The 21238-nt window shown below is 46.1% G+C and overlaps 1 protein-coding gene across 1 annotated transcript in view; it reads right to left on the bottom strand.

Annotated features, from left to right (window-relative positions):
- LOC306766733 (titin-like) overlaps window positions 1-21238 on the bottom strand; it is a 377999-nt gene that overhangs the window by 332997 nt on the left and 23764 nt on the right. The window contains 4 exon segments of the mRNA XM_079254554.1: window positions 105-371; window positions 455-736; window positions 947-2646; window positions 2726-2894. Coding sequence (XP_079110680.1) covers window positions 105-371; window positions 455-736; window positions 947-2646; window positions 2726-2894 — 2418 coding nt within the window.

The raw sequence follows: 21238 nt of genomic DNA, 5'->3' as shown, positions 1-21238 counted from the left end.
ATCTGTCAGACAACACCCCACCTTCACTGGACTGTTTCTGGATAAAACACAGGTTCAGCAGCTCCATGAACCCTGTTGGGAGGAAGACCTCGTGTTGAGCTTACGTTTCATCTTCAACAAGGCGCTGCTCCTCAGGTCTCCACATACGAATGTGTACTTCCCCTGGTCTTCTTTACGGACATCCTTCACTGACAGGGTTTGTCTTCCTCGGCGGGACAACATGACGTATTTACTGCTGGCAGAAAGCTCCTTGTCTCCGAAGAACCAGGTGCCCTCGGCATCATCACGAGACAGTTCCACCTCAAACTCTCCTGCATAACTTTCTGGAATCTCTATGTCTTCCATCTGTTTGATGAGCTCCAGAGAAGCACCTGGAACAGAAGATCCCAAATATCCAGACGTTTCCAATCCACAGACATCAAACTGGCAAAAAGACCAGCAGTCATGTATCTACCTTCCACATGGAGCCTGGCGCTCGTCCTGACATTGTCGTCGTCTATGACCACACATGTGTACTCTGCATCGTCCCTCATGTCGATCATCAACACTGAGAGGAAGTGGACCTTTCTGTCCGAGTGCATCCGGTATTTGTCTCCTGAGAAGATCTTGTCATTGTTCTTGAACCACTGGACTTTGACGAAGGGTTCGTTGGTTTCACACTCAAATGTCACCATGGTGTCCTTCTCGTTGGCCAAGGTGTCCTCCAGTTTCTGGGTGAAGGTAATAGCTGCCTTGGCTGCAATGACAGAAGAAGTGAGACTGGAGCCTGGTTCTGGACCTGAGACTAGCTTGGGACAACAACCTGGTTCTAGACCAGAACCTTGCGCTGGACTAGAGCGTAGTTCTGAACCAGAGCCAACATCTGGACCTAAGCCTGGCTCTGGCCCTGAGACTGGCTCTGGACCTGAGTCTGGCTGGACCTGAGTCTGTAGGACCTGGACCTTACCTTGGACCAGCAGGAAGGCGTGGCTGGAGGACTCTCCAGCGACGTTCACAGCCTTCACCATGACGCTGGCGGAGTCCTCCGCCATCACATCCCGTATCACCAGCTCGCAGACGTGGTCTTCGGGCCAGTACCAATAGATTCGCTCTGACTTCTCCAGCTGGATCCCGTTCTTGAACCACTGACATTCAGGTTCCGGTCTACCGACGACTCTGACTCGGAAGCGAACCTCCTCAGTCGGAGCGACGGTCTTGCTTCCAATACGTTCCAGGATCTTGGGTGCCTCCATGCTGGGGGAGAGCTGGACTCTCTCTGGTTTGATGGTGGGGATGGTGACCTTTCCCTGTTCCTCCATCATCCTCCTCTCAGCCTCTTCTTTCTCCTTCATGTGATGAAGCAGCTCATCTTTGGTCTTCTTCAGCAGGTCTTCGTAGGAGTCGTCCCTCTTCTTGGACTTGAACTCCACGGCAGAGATAGACTCGTAGAAGCCTTCCTCCGTCCTGCGCTTGAACTTGCTTTTCAGCTCCTCCGACTCCTCTGAGGTTTTCTCGTGAACAATTCTCTGAGCCTTTCGCAGTTTGACCACCTCTCGGTCCTGTGCAGTCTCGCCGGCTCGGTCCACCTTCACAACATCAAATCCCATTTTGCCTGAGTCATGCGGGACCTCCGCAGGCTTGGGTTCTGCTGGAGCACGGCGCAGAATGGACCGGAAGTCCTCCCTCTGCTGTATCTCCAGCTTTACGGTGTGCTCAGTGGTGCCTAATGGATTGTCGGCAACCACCCGGACCTCACCAGAGTCGTAGGACTTGACGTCAACAATCTCCAGGTAGTAAATCCCGTCGTAACGGAGTCTGTATCGCTTGCTTTTGCGGATGAGTTGTCCATTCAGGTACCAGTTGACCTTGGGAGCTGGATATCCAGTTACTCTGCAGCGGAACCGGGCAATGTCCCCTTCAAGCACTCGGGCCGGTTCAGGCAGCAGGACAATCTCTGGTTTAGTTTTCTCAGATTCTTCATCACCGCTGACCCCGGTTGGTCCGCCCTCGTGGGCCATGCGTTCCATCTCGTCGATCCGGTGGGCTCCCTTCCTGCCTTCAGGAAGCTGCGTCTCCTCCACCAGACCCTTCTCGTCCTTGACAATGAGCGTGGCCGAGGTCTGGTCCACTCCAAACTTGTTGGTGGCTCTGCAGGTGATGACGCCGCTGTCTCTGGCATAAGCCACCTCGTAGTCCAGGCTGCAGTAGCCAAATTCGTTGACCATGCGCAGCCGGTTGGCAGCGGCCAGAGGTTTTCCGTCATGGAGCCACTCTACCATCATGGTGGGGTCACCGATGGGGGTCAGTCTGCACTCGAAGTGAGCCGGACCAAAGCGCTTCATGCGGACAGAGGTCAGCTTTTTCTTGAACTGAGGTTTCTGCTGCTTCTCTTTGTCGTAAAGGTCTCCGTCTTCCCACTGCTCCTGACCGTACCGCAGGTGAAGCGGTTCCAGCTCCGGAGCAGCGATCTCTTTGGCTTTGTAGGTTCCTTTGGGAATGATGAGCTTCCTCTCAGCCGGGGGGGCGCCGGGGCCCACCTCTACATTGACCCGACAGCGGGTGGTGTCTCTGCCGGCCTTGTTGATGGCTGTCGCTGTGTACCAGGCGCTGTCCGAGCCCGATGCAGACGGGAGCCGGAACTTGGCCTCTCCTTTAGTTCCCTCGATCCTGAAAAGGAGCGGAAGGTTAAACCCACAGACTGAGGATTCGCCACGTTTTACCGTTTCACAGTGAAAGAGACGCTTACCTGATGCTTGGGTGCTTCTGTGGGGTGATGATGTCGCTGTTCTTCAGCCAGACAATGTCGGGGAGCGGGTTTCCGATGGCTTTCACTGCCAGCTCCACCAGCGTTCCCTCCTTCACCGTGATGTTCTTCAGTTTATCCACAAACTGAGGTCTAGCCACGCTCTCCCGAGCTGATGATCCAGTCACAACAGTTACCATCATGTAAGACTGAATATTTTGTTAAAGATTTGATGAAAAAAGAATTTAAATAATTTATTTGACTAAATTAATATATAAAATAAAATGTAGAATTATATTTGAATATTTGCTTTTTTTAAATGCATAAATATGCTTGAAAACAACTATATTCTCTTCTACATTTAGCATATATATAAAAATCTTAAACACAGTTTTTATAAAATAAAATAAAGCAAAATAAAATAAAAACAAAAAAATTCAAAGAAATTGTGTACATACTGGGATAAAAAGGATTAAATCTGAACTTATTTTTGTTAAATATTTTCTAAAAGAATAATTCATTTTTTCACTTTATTTGTGTGTACAAAAAAACAAAGAGAAAAATGTGCAATTTTATTATTTATAGTTAGTTATATTGTTGTTATCTTAGTTACCAAACTAAGTGGCCCCTACACTATAATGCACTATAATTCAGACCGAACGCATTTGAGTGTAAAAAACGCTCAAAACGCTGAACGCTCGACGCTAGTCACTAAACTGCAATTTTTGTGTCCAACGCCCAAAACGCTCTCAACGCTCCCGCTGCGTTTTCTTCTTGTCTGGAACGAACGGCAAAAGCGGGAAAGAGAGGAGGGAGGCGGAGCTTTCCTTCCGGTCAGTCTGAATGATGGCGGTGCAGTAGAGGGACGGCATGGTTTTATTTAATAAATAAAGCTAGAGAACGTCGTCGTAGGGCGGTCATAGTCAGTGTTAATGCAACAAGAGCTGCACTCAACAGAGTACAGACTAACTCCTGGTACAGACCAACATGTGGTACAGTCTAACACCTGGTATAGATTAACACCTGGTATTGACTAACACCTGGTACAAACTAACACCTGGTATAGACTAACGTGGTACGGACTAGCAACTGGTACAATCTAACAGCTGGTACAGACCAACAGCTGGTACAGACCAACAGCTGGTATAGACTAACTCCTGGTACAGACCAACACGTGGTACAGACCAACACGTGGTACAGACCAACACGTGGTACAGACCAACACGTGGTATAGACTAAAACCTGGAACAGTCTAACACCTGGTATAGATTAAAAGCCGGTATAGATTAACACCTGGTACAGTTCCAACATCTGGTACAGACTAACATGTGGTTGAGACCAACACCTTGTAACATTTAACTCCTGGTACAGTCCAACACCTGGTACAGACTAACACCTGGTACAGTTCAACACCTGGTACAGTCTAACTCCTGGTAAAGTCTAACTCCTGGTACAGACTAACATGTGGTACAGACCAACACGTGGCACAGACTAACACCTGGTACAGTTCTAACACCTGGTATAGACTAACACCTGGTATAGACTAACATGTGGTACGGACTAGCAACTGGTACAGACTAGCAACTGGTACAATCTAACAGCTGGTACAGACCAACAGCTGGTACAGACCAACAGCTGGTACAGACCAACAGCTGGTACAGACCAACAGCTGGTACAGACCAACAGCTGGTATAGACTAACTCCTGGTATAGACTAACACCTGGTACAGTTCCAACATCTGTTACAGACTAACATGTGGTACAGACCAACACCTGGTATGGACTAACACCTGGTTTGGACTAACACCTGGTTTGGACTAACACCTGGTTTGGACTAACACCTGGTACAGTCTAGCACCTGGTATAGACCAACACGTGGTACAGACCAACACGCGGTATAGACTAATACCTGGTATAGACTAACATGTGGCACAGACTAACACCTGGTACAGTTCTAACACCTGGTACAGTCTAACACCTGGTATAGACTAACACCTGGTACAGACTAACACCTGGTACAGAATAACAACTGGTACAGACCAACACCTGGTATGGACTAACACCTGGTAAAGACTAACTACTGGTGCACTCTAGCACCTGGTACAGACTAACACCTGGTACAGACTAACAACTGGTACAGACTAACACCTGGTACAGTTCTAACACCTGGTACAGTTCTAACACCTGGTACAGACTAACAACTGGTACAGACTAACACCTGGTACAGACTAAACACCTGGTAAAGACTAACACCTGGAACAGTCTAACATGTGGTACAGACCAACACCTGGTACAGTTCTAACACCTGGAAAAGACTAACACCTGGTACAGTTCTAACACCTGGTACAGTTCTAACACCTGGTACAGTCTAACACCTGGTACAGTCTAACACCTGGTACAGACCAACACCTGGTACAATTTAACTCCTGGTACAGTCTAACACCTGGTATAGACTAACATCTGGTACAGTTCTTACACCTGGTACAGACCAACACCTGGTACAGTTCTAACATCTGGTACAATTCTAACATCTGGTACAGTCTAACACCTGGTACAGTCTAACACGTGGTACAGTCTAACACGTGGTACAGTCTAACATGTGGTACAGACCAACACCTGGTATAGACTAAAAGCTGGTACAGTTGAACATGTGGTACAGACCAACACCTGGTACAGTTCTAACAACTGGTATAGACAAACAGCTGGTACAGTCTAACACCTGGTATAGATTAACACCTGGTACAGTCTAGCACCTGGTACAGTCTAGCACCTGGTATAGACCAACACGTGGTACAGACCAAGACGTGGTACAGACCAACACGTGGTAAAGACTAAAACCTGGTATGGACTAACATGTGGCACAGACTAACACATGGTACAGTCTAACACCTGGTACAGTCTAACATGTGGTACAGACCAACACCTGGTATAGACTAAAACCTGGTATGGACTAACATGTGGCACAGACTAACACCTGGTACAGTCTAACACCTGGTACAGTCTAACTACTGGTACAGTCTAACATGTGGTACAGACAAACATTAACACCTGGTACAGTCTAACATGTGGTACAGACAAACATGTGGTATAGACTAAAACCTGGTATAGACTAAAACCTGGTATAGACTAAAACCTGGTATAGACTAACTTGTTGCACAGACCAACACCTGGTATAGACCAACATGTGGTACAGACAAACACGTGGTATAGACTAAAACCTGGTATAGACTAACTTGTTGCAAGGACTAACACCTGGTACAGACTAACACCTGGTACAGACCAACACCTGGTACAGACCAACACCTGGAACAGTCTAACATGTGGTACAGACCAACACCTGGTACAGTTCTAACACCTGGTATAGATTAACACCTGGTACAGACCAACACCTGGTACGGACTAACACCTGGTAAAGACTAACACCTGGTAAAGACAAACATGTGGTACAGACAAACACGTGGTATAGACTAAAACCTGGTATAGACTAAAACCTGGTATAGACTAAAACCTGGTATAGACTAACTTGTTGCACAGACCAACACCTGGTACAGACCAACACGTGGTTTGGACTAACACCTGGTACAGTCTAGCACCTGGTATAGACCAACACGTGGTACAGACCAACACGCGGTATAGACTAATACCTGGTATAGACTAACATGTGGCACAGACTAACACCTGGTACAGTTCTAACACCTGGTACAGTCTAACACCTGGTATAGACTAACACCTGGTATAGACCAACACGTGGTACAGACCAACACGTGGTATAGACTAACACCTGGTATAGACCAACACCTGGTATAGACCAACACCTGGTAAAGACTAACACCTGGTAAAGACTAACACCTGGTACAGTTCTAACACCTGGTATAGACTAATATCTGGTACAGTTCTGACACCTGGTACAGTTCTGACACCTGGTACAGTTCTAACACCTGGTACAGACTAACACCTGGTACAGACTAACACCTGGTATAGACTAACACCTGGTATAGACTAACACCTGGTATAGACTAACATCTGGTACAGTTCTAACATCTGGTACAGTTCTAACATCTGGTACAGTCTAACATGTGGTACAGACCAACACCTGGTATGGACTAACACCTGGTATGGACCAACACGTGGTACAGACAAACACGTGGTATAGACAAACACGTGGTATAGACTAAAACCTGGTATAGACTAAAACCTGGTATAGACTAACTTGTTGCACAGACCAACACCTGGTACAGTCTAACTACTGGTATAGATTAACACCTGGTACAGACTAACATGTGGTACAGACCAACACCTGGTACAATTTAACTCCTGGTACAGTCTAACACCTGGCACAGTCTTAACACCTGGCACAGTCTAACACGTGGTACAGTCTAACATGTGGTACAGACCAACACCTGGTATAGACTAAAAGCTGGTACAGTTGAACATGTGGTACAGACCAACACCTGGCACAGTCTAACACCTGGCACAGTCTAACACCTGGTACAGTCTAACACCTGGTACAGTCTAACACCTGGTACAGTCTAACACCTGGTACAGTCTAACTACTGGTACAGTCTAACACCTGGTACAGACTAACACCTGGTATAGACCAACACGTGGTACAGACCAACACGTGGTACAGACCAACACGTGGTACAGACCAACACGTGGTATAGACCAACACGTGGTATAGACCAACACGTGGTATAGACCAACACGTGGTATAGACCAACAGGTGGCACAGACCAACACCTGGTACAGTTCTAACACCTGGTACAGTTCTAACACCTGGTACAGTCTAACTACTGGTACAGTCTAACTACTGGTAGAGTCTAGCACCTGGTATAGATTAACACCTGGTAAAGACTAACACCTGGAACAGTCTAACATGTGGTACAGACCAACACCTGGTACAGTTCTAACACCTGGTACAATTTAACTCCTGGTACAGTCTAACACCTGGTATAGACCAACACGTGGTACAGACAAACACGTGGTATAGACTAAAACCTGGTATAGACTAACACCTGGTACAGACCAACACCTGGTACAATTTAACACCTGGTATAGACTAACACCTGGTACAGTTCTGACACCTGGTACAGTTCTGACACCTGGTACAGTTCTGACACCTGGTACAGTTCTGACACCTGGTACAGACTAACACCTGGTATAGACTAACACCTGGTATAGACTAACACCTGGTACAGACTAGCACCTGGTACAGACTAGCACCTGGTACAGACCAACACCTGGTATGGACTAAAAGCTGGTACAGTTGAACATGTGGTACTGACCAACACCTGGTACACCTGGTATAGACAAACAGCTGGTATAGATTAACACCTGGTACAGACCAACACCTGGTACACCTGGTATAGACAAACAGCTGGTATAGATTAACACCTGGTACAGACCAACACCTGGTACACCTGGTATAGACAAACAGCTGGTATAGATTAACACCTGGTACAGACCAACACCTGGTACAATTTAACTCCTGGTACAGTCTAACACCTGGTACAGTCCTGACACCTGGTACAGTCCTGACACCTGGTACAGTTCTAACACCTGGTACAGTTCTAACACCTGGTACAGTTCTAACACCTGGTACAGTTCTGACACCTGGTACAGTTCTGACACCTGGTACAGTTCTGACACCTGGTACAGTTCTAGCACCTGGTACAGTTCTAGCACCTGGTACAGTTCTAGCACCTGGTACAGACTAGCACCTGGTACAGACTAGCACCTGGTACAGACTAGCACCTGGTACAGACTAGCACCTGGTACAGTTCTAACACCTGGGACAGTTCTAACACCTGGTACAGACTAACATGTGGTACAGACTAACATGTGGTACAGACCAACACCTGGTACAATTTAACTCCTGGTATAGACTAACACCTGGTAAAGTCTAACTCCTGGTACAGTTCCAACATCTGGTACAGACTAACATATGGTTGAGACAAACACCTGGAACAGTCTAACATGTGGTACAGACCAACACCTGGTATAGACCAACACGTGGTACAGACAAACACGTGGTATAGACTAAAACCTGGTATAGACTAACTTGTTGAACAGACCAACACCTGGTACAGACCAACACCTGGTACAGTCTAACTACTGGTGCAGTCTAGCACCTGGTATAGATTAACACCTGGTACAGTCTAACACCTGGTACAGTCTAACACCTGGTACAGTCTAAAATGTGGTACAGACCAACACCTGGTATGGACTAAAAGCTGGTACAGTTGAACATGTGGTACTGACCAACACCTGGTACACCTGGTATAGATTAACACCTGGTACAGACCAACACCTGGTACACCTGGTATAGACAAACAGCTGGTATAGATTAACACCTGGTACAGACCAACACCTGGTACACCTGGTATAGACAAACAGCTGGTATAGATTAACACCTGGTACAGACCAACACCTGGTACAATTTAACTCCTGGTACAGTTCTAACACCTGGTACAGTTCTGACACCTGGTACAGTTCTGACACCTGGTACAGTTCTGACACCTGGTGCAGTTCTGACACCTGGTGCAGTTCTGACACCTGGTACAGTTCTAGCACCTGGTACAGTTCTAGCACCTGGTACAGACTAGCACCTGGTTGAGACAAACACCTGGTACAGTCCAACACCTGGTACAGTCCAACACCTGGTACAGTCCAACACCTGGTACAGTCCAACACCTGGTATAGACTAACACCTGGTACAGTCTAAATCATGGTACAGACCAACCCCTGGTACAGTCTAACCCCTGGTACAGTCTAACCCCTGGTACAGTCTAACCCCTGGTACAGTCTAACCCCTGGTACAGACTAGCACCTGGTACAGACTAGCACCTGGTACAGACTAACTACTGGTACAGTCTAACTACTGGAACAGTCTAACATGTGGTACAGACCAACACCTGGTACAATTTAACTCCTGGTACAGTCTAACACCTGGTATAGACCAACACGTGGTACAGACAAACACGTGGTATAGACTAACACCTGGTAAAGACTAACACCTGGTATAGACTAGCACCTGGTACAGTCTAACACCTGGCACAGTCTAACACCTGGTGCAGTCTAACACCTGGTACAGTCTAACATGTGGTACAGACCAACACCTGGTATGGACTAAAAGCTGGTACAGTTGAACATGTGGTACTGACCAACACCTGGTACAGTTCTAATACCTGGTATAGACAAACAGCTGGTACAGTCTAACACCTGGTATAGATTAACACCTGGTACAGACCAACACCTGGTACAATTTAACTCCTGGTACAGTCTAACACCTGGTACAGTCTAACATCTGGTACAGTTCTGACACCTGGTACAGTTCTGACACCTGGTACAGTTCTGACACCTGGTACAGTTCTGACACCTGGTACAGACTAGCACCTGGTACAGTCCAACACCTGGTACAGTCCAACACCTGGTACAGTCCAACACCTGGTACAGTCCAACACCTGGTATAGATCAACACCTGGTATAGACTAACACCTGGTACAGTCTAAATCATGGTACAGACCAACCCCTGGTACAGTCTAACCCCTGGTACAGTCTAACCCCTGGTACAGTCTAGCACCTGGTATAGATTAACACCTGGTAAAGACTAACACCTGGTAAAGACTAACACCTGGTACAGCTCTAACACCTGGTACAGTCTAACATGTGGTACAGACCAACACCTGGTATAGACTAAAAGCTGGTACAGTTGAACATGTGGTACAGTCTAACACCTGGTATAGACTAACATGTGGTACAGACCAACACCTGGTACAATTTAACTCCTGGTACAGTCTAACACCTGGTATAGACTAACACCTGGTAAAGTCTAACTCCTGGTAAAGACTAACATGTGGTAGAGACCAACACCTGGTATAGACTAACACCTGGTACAGTTCCAACATCTGTTACAGACTAACATATGGTTGAGACAAACACCTGGAACAGTCTAACATGTGGTACAGACCAACACCTGGTACAGACCAACACCTGGTACAATTTAACACCTGGTACAGACTAACACCTGGTACAGTCTAAATCATGGTACAGACCAACCCCTGGGAAAGTCAAACCCCTGGTACAGTCTAGCACCTGGTACAGTCTAGCACCTGGTACAGTCTAGCACCTGGTACAGTTCTAACACCTGGTACAGTTCTAACACCTGGTACAGTTCTAACACCTGGTAAAGTCTAACACCTGGTACAGTCTAACTACTGGTACAGTCTAACTACTGGTACAGTCTAACTACTGGTGCAGTATAACTACTGGTGCAGTCTAGCACCTGGTATAGATTAACACCTGGTAAAGACTAACACCTGGAACAGTCTAACATGTGGTACAGACCAACACCTGGTACAATTTAACTCCTGGTACAGTCTAACACCTGGTATGGACTAACACGTGGTACAGACAAACACGTGGTATAGACTAACTTGTTGCACAGACCAACACCTGGTAAAGACTAACACCTGGTAAAGACTAACACCTGGTAAAGACTAACACCTGGTACAGTCTAACACCTGGTACAGTCTAACACCTGGTACAGTCTAACAGCTGGTACAGTCTAACACCTGGTACAGTCTAACACCTGGTACAGTCTAACACCTGGTACAGTTCTAACACCTGGTATAGACTAGCACCTGGTACAGTCTAACACCTGGTACAGTCTAACATGTGGTACAGACCAACACCTGGTATGGACTAAAAGCTGGTACAGTTGAACATGTGGTACTGACCAACACCTGGTACAGTCCAACACCTGGTATAGACTAGCACCTGGTACAGACTAACACCTGGTATAGACTAACACCTGGTACAGTTCTAACACCTGGTACAGTTCTGACACCTGGTACAGTTCTGACACCTGGTACAGACTAACACCTGGTACAGTTCTAACACCTGGTATAGACTAGCACCTGGTACAGTTCTAACACCTGGTACAGTTCTAACACCTGGTACAGTTCTAACACCTGGTACAGACTAACACGTGGTACAGACTAACATGTGGTACAGACTAACATGTGGTACAGACCAACACCTGGTACAATTTAACTCCTGGTATAGACTAACACCTGGTAAAGACTAACACCTGGTAAAGACTAACACCTGGTAAAGTCTAACTCCTGGTACAGTTCCAACATCTGGTACAGACTAACATATGGTTGAGACAAACACCTGGAACAGTCTAACATGTGGTACAGACCAACACCTGGTACAGTTTAACTCCTGGTACAGTCTAACACCTGGTATGGACTAACACCTGGTATAGACCAACACGTGGTACAGACAAACACGTGGTATAGACTAAAACCTGGTATAGACTAACTTGTTGCACAGACCAACACCTGGTACAGACTAACACGTGGTACAGACAAACACGTGGTACAGACAAACACGTGGTACAGACAAACACGTGGTACAGACAAACACGTGGTACAGACAAACACGTGGTACAGACAAACACGTGGTATAGACTAAAACCTGGTATAGACTAACTTGTTGCACAGACCAACACCTGGTACAGACCAACACCTGGTACAGTCTAACACCTGGTACAGTCTAACACCTGGTACAGTTGAACATGTGGTACTGACCAACACCTGGTACAGTTCTAACACCTGGTATAGACAAACAGCTGGTACAGTCTAACACCTGGTATAGATTAACACCTGGTACAGACCAACACCTGGTACAACTTAACTCCTGGTACAGTCTAACACCTGGTATAGACTAACATCTGGTACAGTTCTGACACCTGGTACAGTTCTGACACCTGGTACAGTCCAACACCTGGTACAGTCCAACACCTGGTACAGTCCAACACCTGGTATAGATCAACACCTGGTATAGACTAACACCTGGTACAGTCTAAATCATGGTACAGACCAACCCCTGGTACAGTCTAACCCCTGGTACAGTCTAACCCCTGGTATAGATTAACACCTGGTAAAGACTAACACCTGGTACAGCTCTAACACCTGGTACAGCTCTAACACCTGGTACAGTCTAACATGTGGTACAGACCAACACCTGGTATAGACTAAAAGCTGGTACAGTTGAACATGTGGTACAGTCTAACACCTGGTATAGACTAACATGTGGTACAGACCAACACCTGGTACAATTTAACTCCTGGTACAGTCTAACACCTGGTATAGACTAACACCTGGTAAAGTCTAACTCCTGGTACAGACTAACATGTGGTAGAGACCAACACCTGGTATAGACTAACACCTGGTACAGTTCCAACATCTGTTACAGACTAACATGTGGTACAGACCAACACCTGGTAAAGTTCTAACACCTGGTACAGTTCTAACACCTGGTACAGTTCTAACACCTGGTACAGTTCTAACATGTGGTACAGACCAACACCTGGTACAGTTCTAACACCTGGTACAGTTCTAACATGTGGTATAGACTAATACCTGGTACAGTCTAACACCTGGTACAGTTCTAACATGTGGTATAGACTAACACCTGGTACAGTCTAACATGTGGTACAGACCAACACCTGGTATGGACTAACACCTGGTATGGACCAACACGTGGTACAGACAAACACGTGGTATAGACTAAAACCTGGTATAGACTAAAACCTGGTATAGACTAACTTGTTGAACAGACCAACACCTGGTACAGTCTAACTACTGGTATAGATTAACACCTGGTACAGACTAACATGTGGTACAGACCAACACCTGGTACAATTTAACTCCTGGTACAGACCAACACGTGGTACAGACCAACACGTGGTACAGACCAACACGTGGTACAGATAAACACCTGGTACAGATAAACACCTGGTACAGATAAACACCTGGTACAGATAAACACCTGGTACAGTTCAACACCTGGTACAGTTCAACACCTGGTACAGTTCAACACCTGGTACAGTACTAACACCTGGTACAGTACTAACACCTGGTACAGTTCTAACACCTGGTACAGTCTAACTACTGGTACAGTCTAACTACTGGTGCAGTCTAACACCTGGTATGGACTAACACCTGGTATAGACCAACACGTGGTACACACAAACACGTGGTATAGACTAACTTGTTGCACAGACCAACACCTGGTACAGACTAACACGTGGTACAGACAAACACGTGGTATAGACTAAAACCTGGTATAGACTAACTTGTTGCACAGACCAACACCTGGTACAGACTAACACCTGGTACAGTCTAACACCTGGTACAGTCTAACACCTGGTACAGTCTAACACCTGGTACAGTCTAACACCTGGTATAGACTAGCACCTGGTACAGACTAGCACCTGGTACAGACTAGCACCTGGTACAGTCTAACACCTGGTACAGTCTAACATGTGGTACAGACCAACACCTGGTATGGACTAAAAGCTGGTACAGTTGAACATGTGGTACTGACCAACACCTGGTACAGTTCTAATACCTGGTATAGACAAACAGCTGGTACGGTCTAACACCTGGTACATTCTAACACCTGGTACAGTCTAACATGTGGTACAGACCAACACCTGGTATGGACTAAAAGCTGGTACAGTTGAACACCTGGTACAGACCAACACCTGGTACAGTTCTAATACCTGGTATAGACAAACAGCTGGTACAGTCTAACACCTGGTATAGATTAACACCTGGTACAGACCAACACCTGGTACAATTTAACTCCTGGTACAGACCAACACCTGGTACAGACTAACACCTGGTACAGACTAACACCTGGTACAGTTCTAACACCTGGTATAGACTAACACCTGGTATAGACTAACACCTGGTACAGCTCTAATACCTGGTACAGTCTAACATGTGGTACAGACCAACACCTGGTATAGACTAAAATCTGGTACAGTTGAACATGTGGTACAGACCAACACCTGGTACAATTTAACTCCTGGTACAGTCTAACACCTGGTATAGACTAACACCTGGTATAGACTAACACCTGGTACAGTCTAAATCATGGTACAGACCAACCCCTGGTAAAGTCTAACCCCTGGTACAGTCTAACCCCTGGTACAGTCTAGCACCTGGTATAGATTAACACCTGGTAAAGACTAACACCTGGTACAGCTCTAACACCTGGTATAGACTAACATGTGGTACAGACCAACACCTGGTACAATTTAACTCCTGGTAAAGTCTAACACCTGGTATAGACTAACACCTGGTAAAGTCTAAAACATGGTACAGACTAACATGTGGTAGAGACCAACACCTGGTATAGACTAACACCTGGTACAGTTCCAACATCTGTTACAGACTAACATGTGGTACAGACCAACACCTGGTAAAGTTCTAACACCTCGTACAGTTCTAACACCTGGTACAGTTCTAACATGTGGTACAGTTCTAACATGTGGTACAGTTCTAACATGTGGTACAGACCAACACCTGGTATAGACTAACACCTGGTACAGTCTAACATGTGGTACAGACCAACACCTGGTATGGACCAACACGTGGTATAGACTAAAACCTGGTATAGACTAAAACCTGGTATAGACTAAAACCTGGTATAGACTAACTTGTTGAACAGACCAACACCTGGTACAGACCAACACCTGGTACAGTCTAACTACTGGTGCAGTCTAGCACCTGGTATAGATTAACACCTGGTACAGTCTAACACCTGGTACAGTCTAACACCTGGTACAGTCTAAAATGTGGTACAGACCAACACCTGGTATGGACTAAAAGCTGGTACAGTTGAACATGTGGTACTGACCAACACCTGGTACACCTGGTATAGATTAACACCTGGTACAGACCAACACCTGGTACACCTGGTATAGACAAACAGCTGGTATAGATTAACACCTGGTACAGACCAACACCTGGTACACCTGGTATAGACAAACAGCTGGTATAGATTAACACCTGGTACAGACCAACACCTGGTACAATTTAACTCCTGGTACAGTCTGACACCTGGTACAGTCCTGACACCTGGTACAGTTCTAACACCTGGTACAGTTCTAACACCTGGTACAGTTCTGACACCTGGTACAGTTCTGACACCTGGTACAGTTCTGACACCTGGTGCAGTTCTGACACCTGGTACAGTTCTAGCACCTGGTACAGTTCTAGCACCTGGTACAAACTAGCACCTGGTTGAGACAAACACCTGGTACAGTCCAACACCTGGTACAGTCCAACACCTGGTACAGTCCAACACCTGGTACAGTCCAACACCTGGTATAGACTAACACCTGGTACAGTCTAAATCATGGTACAGACCAACCCCTGGTACAGTCTAACCCCTGGTACAGTCTAACCCCTGGTACAGTCTAACCCCTGGTACAGATTAGCACCTGGTACAGACTAGCACCTGGTACAGACTAACTACTGGTACAGTCTAACTACTGGTACAGTCTAACTACTGGTACAGTCTAGCACCTGGTATAGATTAACACCTGGTAAAGACCAACACCTGGTACAGTACTAACACCTGGTACAGTTCTAACACCTGGTATAGACCAACACGTGGTACAGACAAACACGTGGTATAGACTAACACCTGGTAAAGACTAACACCTGGTATAGACTAGCACCTGGTACAGTCTAACACCTGGCACAGTCTAACACCTGGTACAGTCTAACACCTGGTACAGTCTAACATGTGGTACAGACCAACACCTGGTATGGACTAAAAGCTGGTACAGTTGAACATGTGGTACTGACCAACACCTGGTACAGTTCTAATACCTGGTATAGACAAACAGCTGGTACAGTCTAACACCTGGTATAGATTAACACCTGGTACAGACCAACACCTGGTACAGTCTAACACCTGGTACAGTCTAACACCTGGTACAGTTCTGACACCTGGTACAGTTCTGACACCTGGTACAGTTCTGACACCTGGTACAGTTCTGACACCTGGTACAGTTCTGACACCTGGTATAGACTAGCACCTGGTACAGTCCAACACCTGGTACAGTCCAACACCTGGTACAGTCCAACACCTGGTACAGTCCAACACCTGGTATAGATCAACACCTGGTATAGACTAACACCTGGTACAGTCTAAATCATGGTACAGACCAACCCCTGGTACAGTCTAACCCCTGGTACAGTCTAACCCCTGGTACAGTCTAACCCCTGGTACAGTCTAGCACCTGGTATAGATTAACACCTGGTAAAGACTAACACCTGGTAAAGACTAACACCTGGTACAGCTCTAACACCTGGTACAGTCTAACATGTGGTACAGACCAACACCTGGTATAGACTAAAAGCTGGTACAGTTGAACATGTGGTACAGTCTAACACCTGGTATAGACTAACATGTGGTACAGACCAACACCTGGTACAATTTAACTCCTGGTACAGTCTAACACCTGGTATAGACTAACACCTGGTAAAGTCTAACTCCTGGTAAAGACTAACATGTGGTAGAGACCAACACCTGGTATAGACTAACACCTGGTACAGTTCCAACATCTGTTACAGACTAACATATGGTTGAGACAAACACCTGGAACAGTCTAACATGTGGTACAGACCAACACCTGGTACAGACCAACACCTGGTACAATTTAACACCTGGTACAGACTAACACCTGGTACAGTCTAAATCATGGTACAGACCAACCCCTGGGAAAGTCAAACCCCTGGTACAGTCTAGCACCTGGTACAGTCTAGCACCTGGTACAGTCTAGCACCTGGTACAGTTCTAACACCTGGTACAGTTCTAACACCTGGTACAGTTCTAACACCTGGTAAAGTCTAACTACTGGTACAGTCTAACTACTGGTACAGTCTAACTACTGGTGCAGTCTAACTACTGGTGCAGTATAACTACTGGTGCAGTCTAGCACCTGGTATAGATTAACACCTGGTAAAGACTAACACCTGGAACAGTCTAACATGTGGTACAGACCAACACCTGGTACAATTTAACTCCTGGTACAGTCTAACACCTGGTATGGACTAACACGTGGTACAGACAAACACGTGGCATAGACTAACTTGTTGCACAGACCAACACCTGGTACAGACTAACACGTGGTACAGACAAACACGTGGTATAGACTAACTTGTTGCACAGACCAACACCTGGTAAAGACTAACACCTGGTAAAGACTAACACCTGGTAAAGACTAACACCTGGTACAGTCTAACACCTGGTACAGTCTAACAGCTGGTACAGTCTAACAGCTGGTACAGTCTAACAGCTGGTACAGTCTAACACCTGGTACAGTTCTAACACCTGGTATAGACTAGCACCTGGTACAGTCTAACACCTGGTACAGTCTAACATGTGGTACAGACCAACACCTGGTATGGACTAAAAGCTGGTACAGTTGAACATGTGGTACTGACCAACACCTGGTACAGTCCAACACCTGGTATAGACTAGCACCTGGTACAGACTAACACCTGGTACAGTTCTAACACCTGGTACAGTTCTGACACCTGGTACAGTTCTGACACCTGGTACAGTTCTGACACCTGGTACAGACTAACACCTGGTACAGTTCTAACACCTGGTATAGACTAGCACCTGGTACAGACTAGCACCTGGTACAGTTCTAACACCTGGTACAGTTCTAACACCTGGTACAGTTCTAACACCTGGTACAGACTAACACGTGGTACAGACTAACATGTGGTACAGACTAACATGTGGTACAGACCAACACCTGGTACAATTTAACTCCTGGTATAGACTAACACCTGGTAAAGACTAACACCTGGTAAAGACTAACACCTGGTAAAGTCTAACTCCTGGTACAGTTCCAACATCTGGTACAGACTAACATATGGTTGAGACAAACACCTGGAACAGTCTAACATGTGGTACAGACCAACACCTGGTACAGTTTAACTCCTGGTACAGTCTAACACCTGGTATGGACTAACACCTGGTATAGACCAACACGTGGTACAGACAAACACGTGGTATAGACTAAAACCTGGTATAGACTAACTTGTTGCACAGACCAACACCTGGTAAAGACTAACACGTGGTACAGACAAACACGTGGTATAGACTAAAACCTGGTATAGACTAACTTGTTGCACAGACCAACACCTGGTACAGACTAACACGTGGTACAGACAAACACGTGGTACAGACAAACACGTGGTACAGACAAACACGTGGTACAGACAAACACGTGGTATAGACTAAAACCTGGTATAGACTAACTTGTTGCACAGACCAACACCTGGTACAGTCTAACACCTGGTACAGTCTAACACCTGGTACAGTTGAACATGTGGTACTGACCAACACCTGGTACAGTTCTAACACCTGGTATAGACAAACAGCTGGTACAGTCTAACACCTGGTATAGATTAACACCTGGTACAGACCAACACCTGGTACAATTTAACTCCTGGTACAGTCTAACACCTGGTATAGACTAACATCTGGTACAGTTCTGACACCTGGTACAGTTCTGACACCTGGTACAGTCCAACACCTGGTACAGTCCAACACCTGGTATAGATCAACACCTGGTATAGACTAACACCTGGTACAGTCTAAATCATGGTACAGACCAACCCCTGGTACAGTCTAACCCCTGGTACAGTCTAACCCCTGGTACAGTCTAACCCCTGGTATAGATTAACACCTGGTAAAGACTAACACCTGGTACAGCTCTAACACCTGGTACAGTCTAACATGTGGTACAGACCAACACCTGGTATAGACTAAAAGCTGGTACAGTTGAACATGTGGTACAGTCTAACACCTGGTATAGACTAACATGTGGTACAGACCAACACCTGGTACAATTTAACTCCTGGTACAGTCTAACACCTGGTATAGACTAACACCTGGTAAAGTCTAACTCCTGGTACAGACTAACATGTGGTAGAGACCAACACCTGGTATAGACTAACACCTGGTACAGTTCCAACATCTGTTACAGACTAACATGTGGTACAGACCAACACCTGGTAAAGTTCTAACACCTGGTACAGTTCTAACACCTGGTACAGTTCTAACACCTGGTACAGTTCTAACATGTGGTACAGACCAACACCTGGTACAGTTCTAACACCTGGTACAGTTCTAACATGTGGTATAGACTAATACCTGGTACAGTCTAACACCTGGTACAGTTCTAACACCTGGTACAGTTCTAACATGTGGTATAGACTAACACCTGGTACAGTCTAACATGTGGTACAGACCAACACCTGGTATGGACTAACACCTGGTATGGACCAACACGTGGTACAGACAAACACGTGGTATAGACTAAAACCTGGTATAGACTAAAACCTGGTATAGACTAAAACCTGGTATAGACTAACTTGTTGAACAGACCAACACCTGGTACAGTCTAACTACTGGTATAGATTAACACCTGGTACAGACTAACATGTGGTACAGACCAACACCTGGTACAATTTAACTCCTGGTACAGACCAACACGTGGTACAGACCAACACGTGGTACAGACCAACACGTGGTACAGACCAACACGTGGTACAGACCAACACCTGGTACAGATAAACACCTGGTACAGATAAACACCTGGTACAGTTCAACACCTGGTACAGTTCAACACCTGGTACAGTTCAACACCTGGTACAGTACTAACACCTGGTACAGTTCTAACACCTGGTACAGTCTAACTACTGGTACAGTCTAACTACTGGTGCAGTCTAACACCTGGTATGGACTAACACCTGGTATAGACCAACACGTGGTACAGACAAACACGTGGTATAGACTAACTTGTTGCACAGACCAACACCTGGTACAGACTAACACGTGGTACAGACAAACACGTGGTATAGACTAAAACCTGGTATAGACTAACTTGTTGCACAGACCAACACCTGGTACAGACTAACACCTGGTAAAGACTAACACCTGGTACAGTCTAACACCTGGTACAGTCTAACACCTGGTACAGTCTAACACCTGGTACAGTCTAACACCTGGTATAGACTAGCACCTGGTACAGACTAGCACCTGGTACAGACTAGCACCTGGTACAGTCTAACACCTGGTACAGTCTAACATGTGGTACAGACCAACACCTGGTATGGACTAAAAGCTGGTACAGTTGAACATGTGGTACTGACCAACACCTGGTACAGTTCTAATACCTGGTATAGACAAACAGCTGGTACGGTCTAACACCTGGTACATTCTAACACCTGGTACAGTCTAACATGTGGTACAGACCAACACCTGGTATGGACTAAAAGCTGGTACAGTTGAACACCTGGTACAGACCAACACCTGGTACAGTTCTAATACCTGGTATAGACAAACAGCTGGTACAGTCTAACACCTGGTATAGATTAACACCTGGTACAGACCAACACCTGGTACAATTTAACTCCTGGTACAGACCAACACCTGGTACAGACTAACACCTGGTACAGACTAACACCTGGTACAGTTCTAACACCTGGTATAGACTAACACCTGGTACAGCTCTAATACCTGGTACAGTCTAACATGTGGTACAGACCAACACCTGGTATAGACTAAAATCTGGTACAGTTGAACATGTGGTACAGACCAACACCTGGTACAATTTAACTCCTGG

Source organism: Telmatherina bonti, assembly GCF_933228915.1.
Source record: "Telmatherina bonti genome assembly, chromosome: 15".
NCBI lineage: Eukaryota > Metazoa > Chordata > Actinopteri > Atheriniformes > Telmatherinidae > Telmatherina > Telmatherina bonti.
Note: the sequence above shows the minus strand (reverse complement) of the source record. Positions and strands in the feature narration are given on the sequence as shown.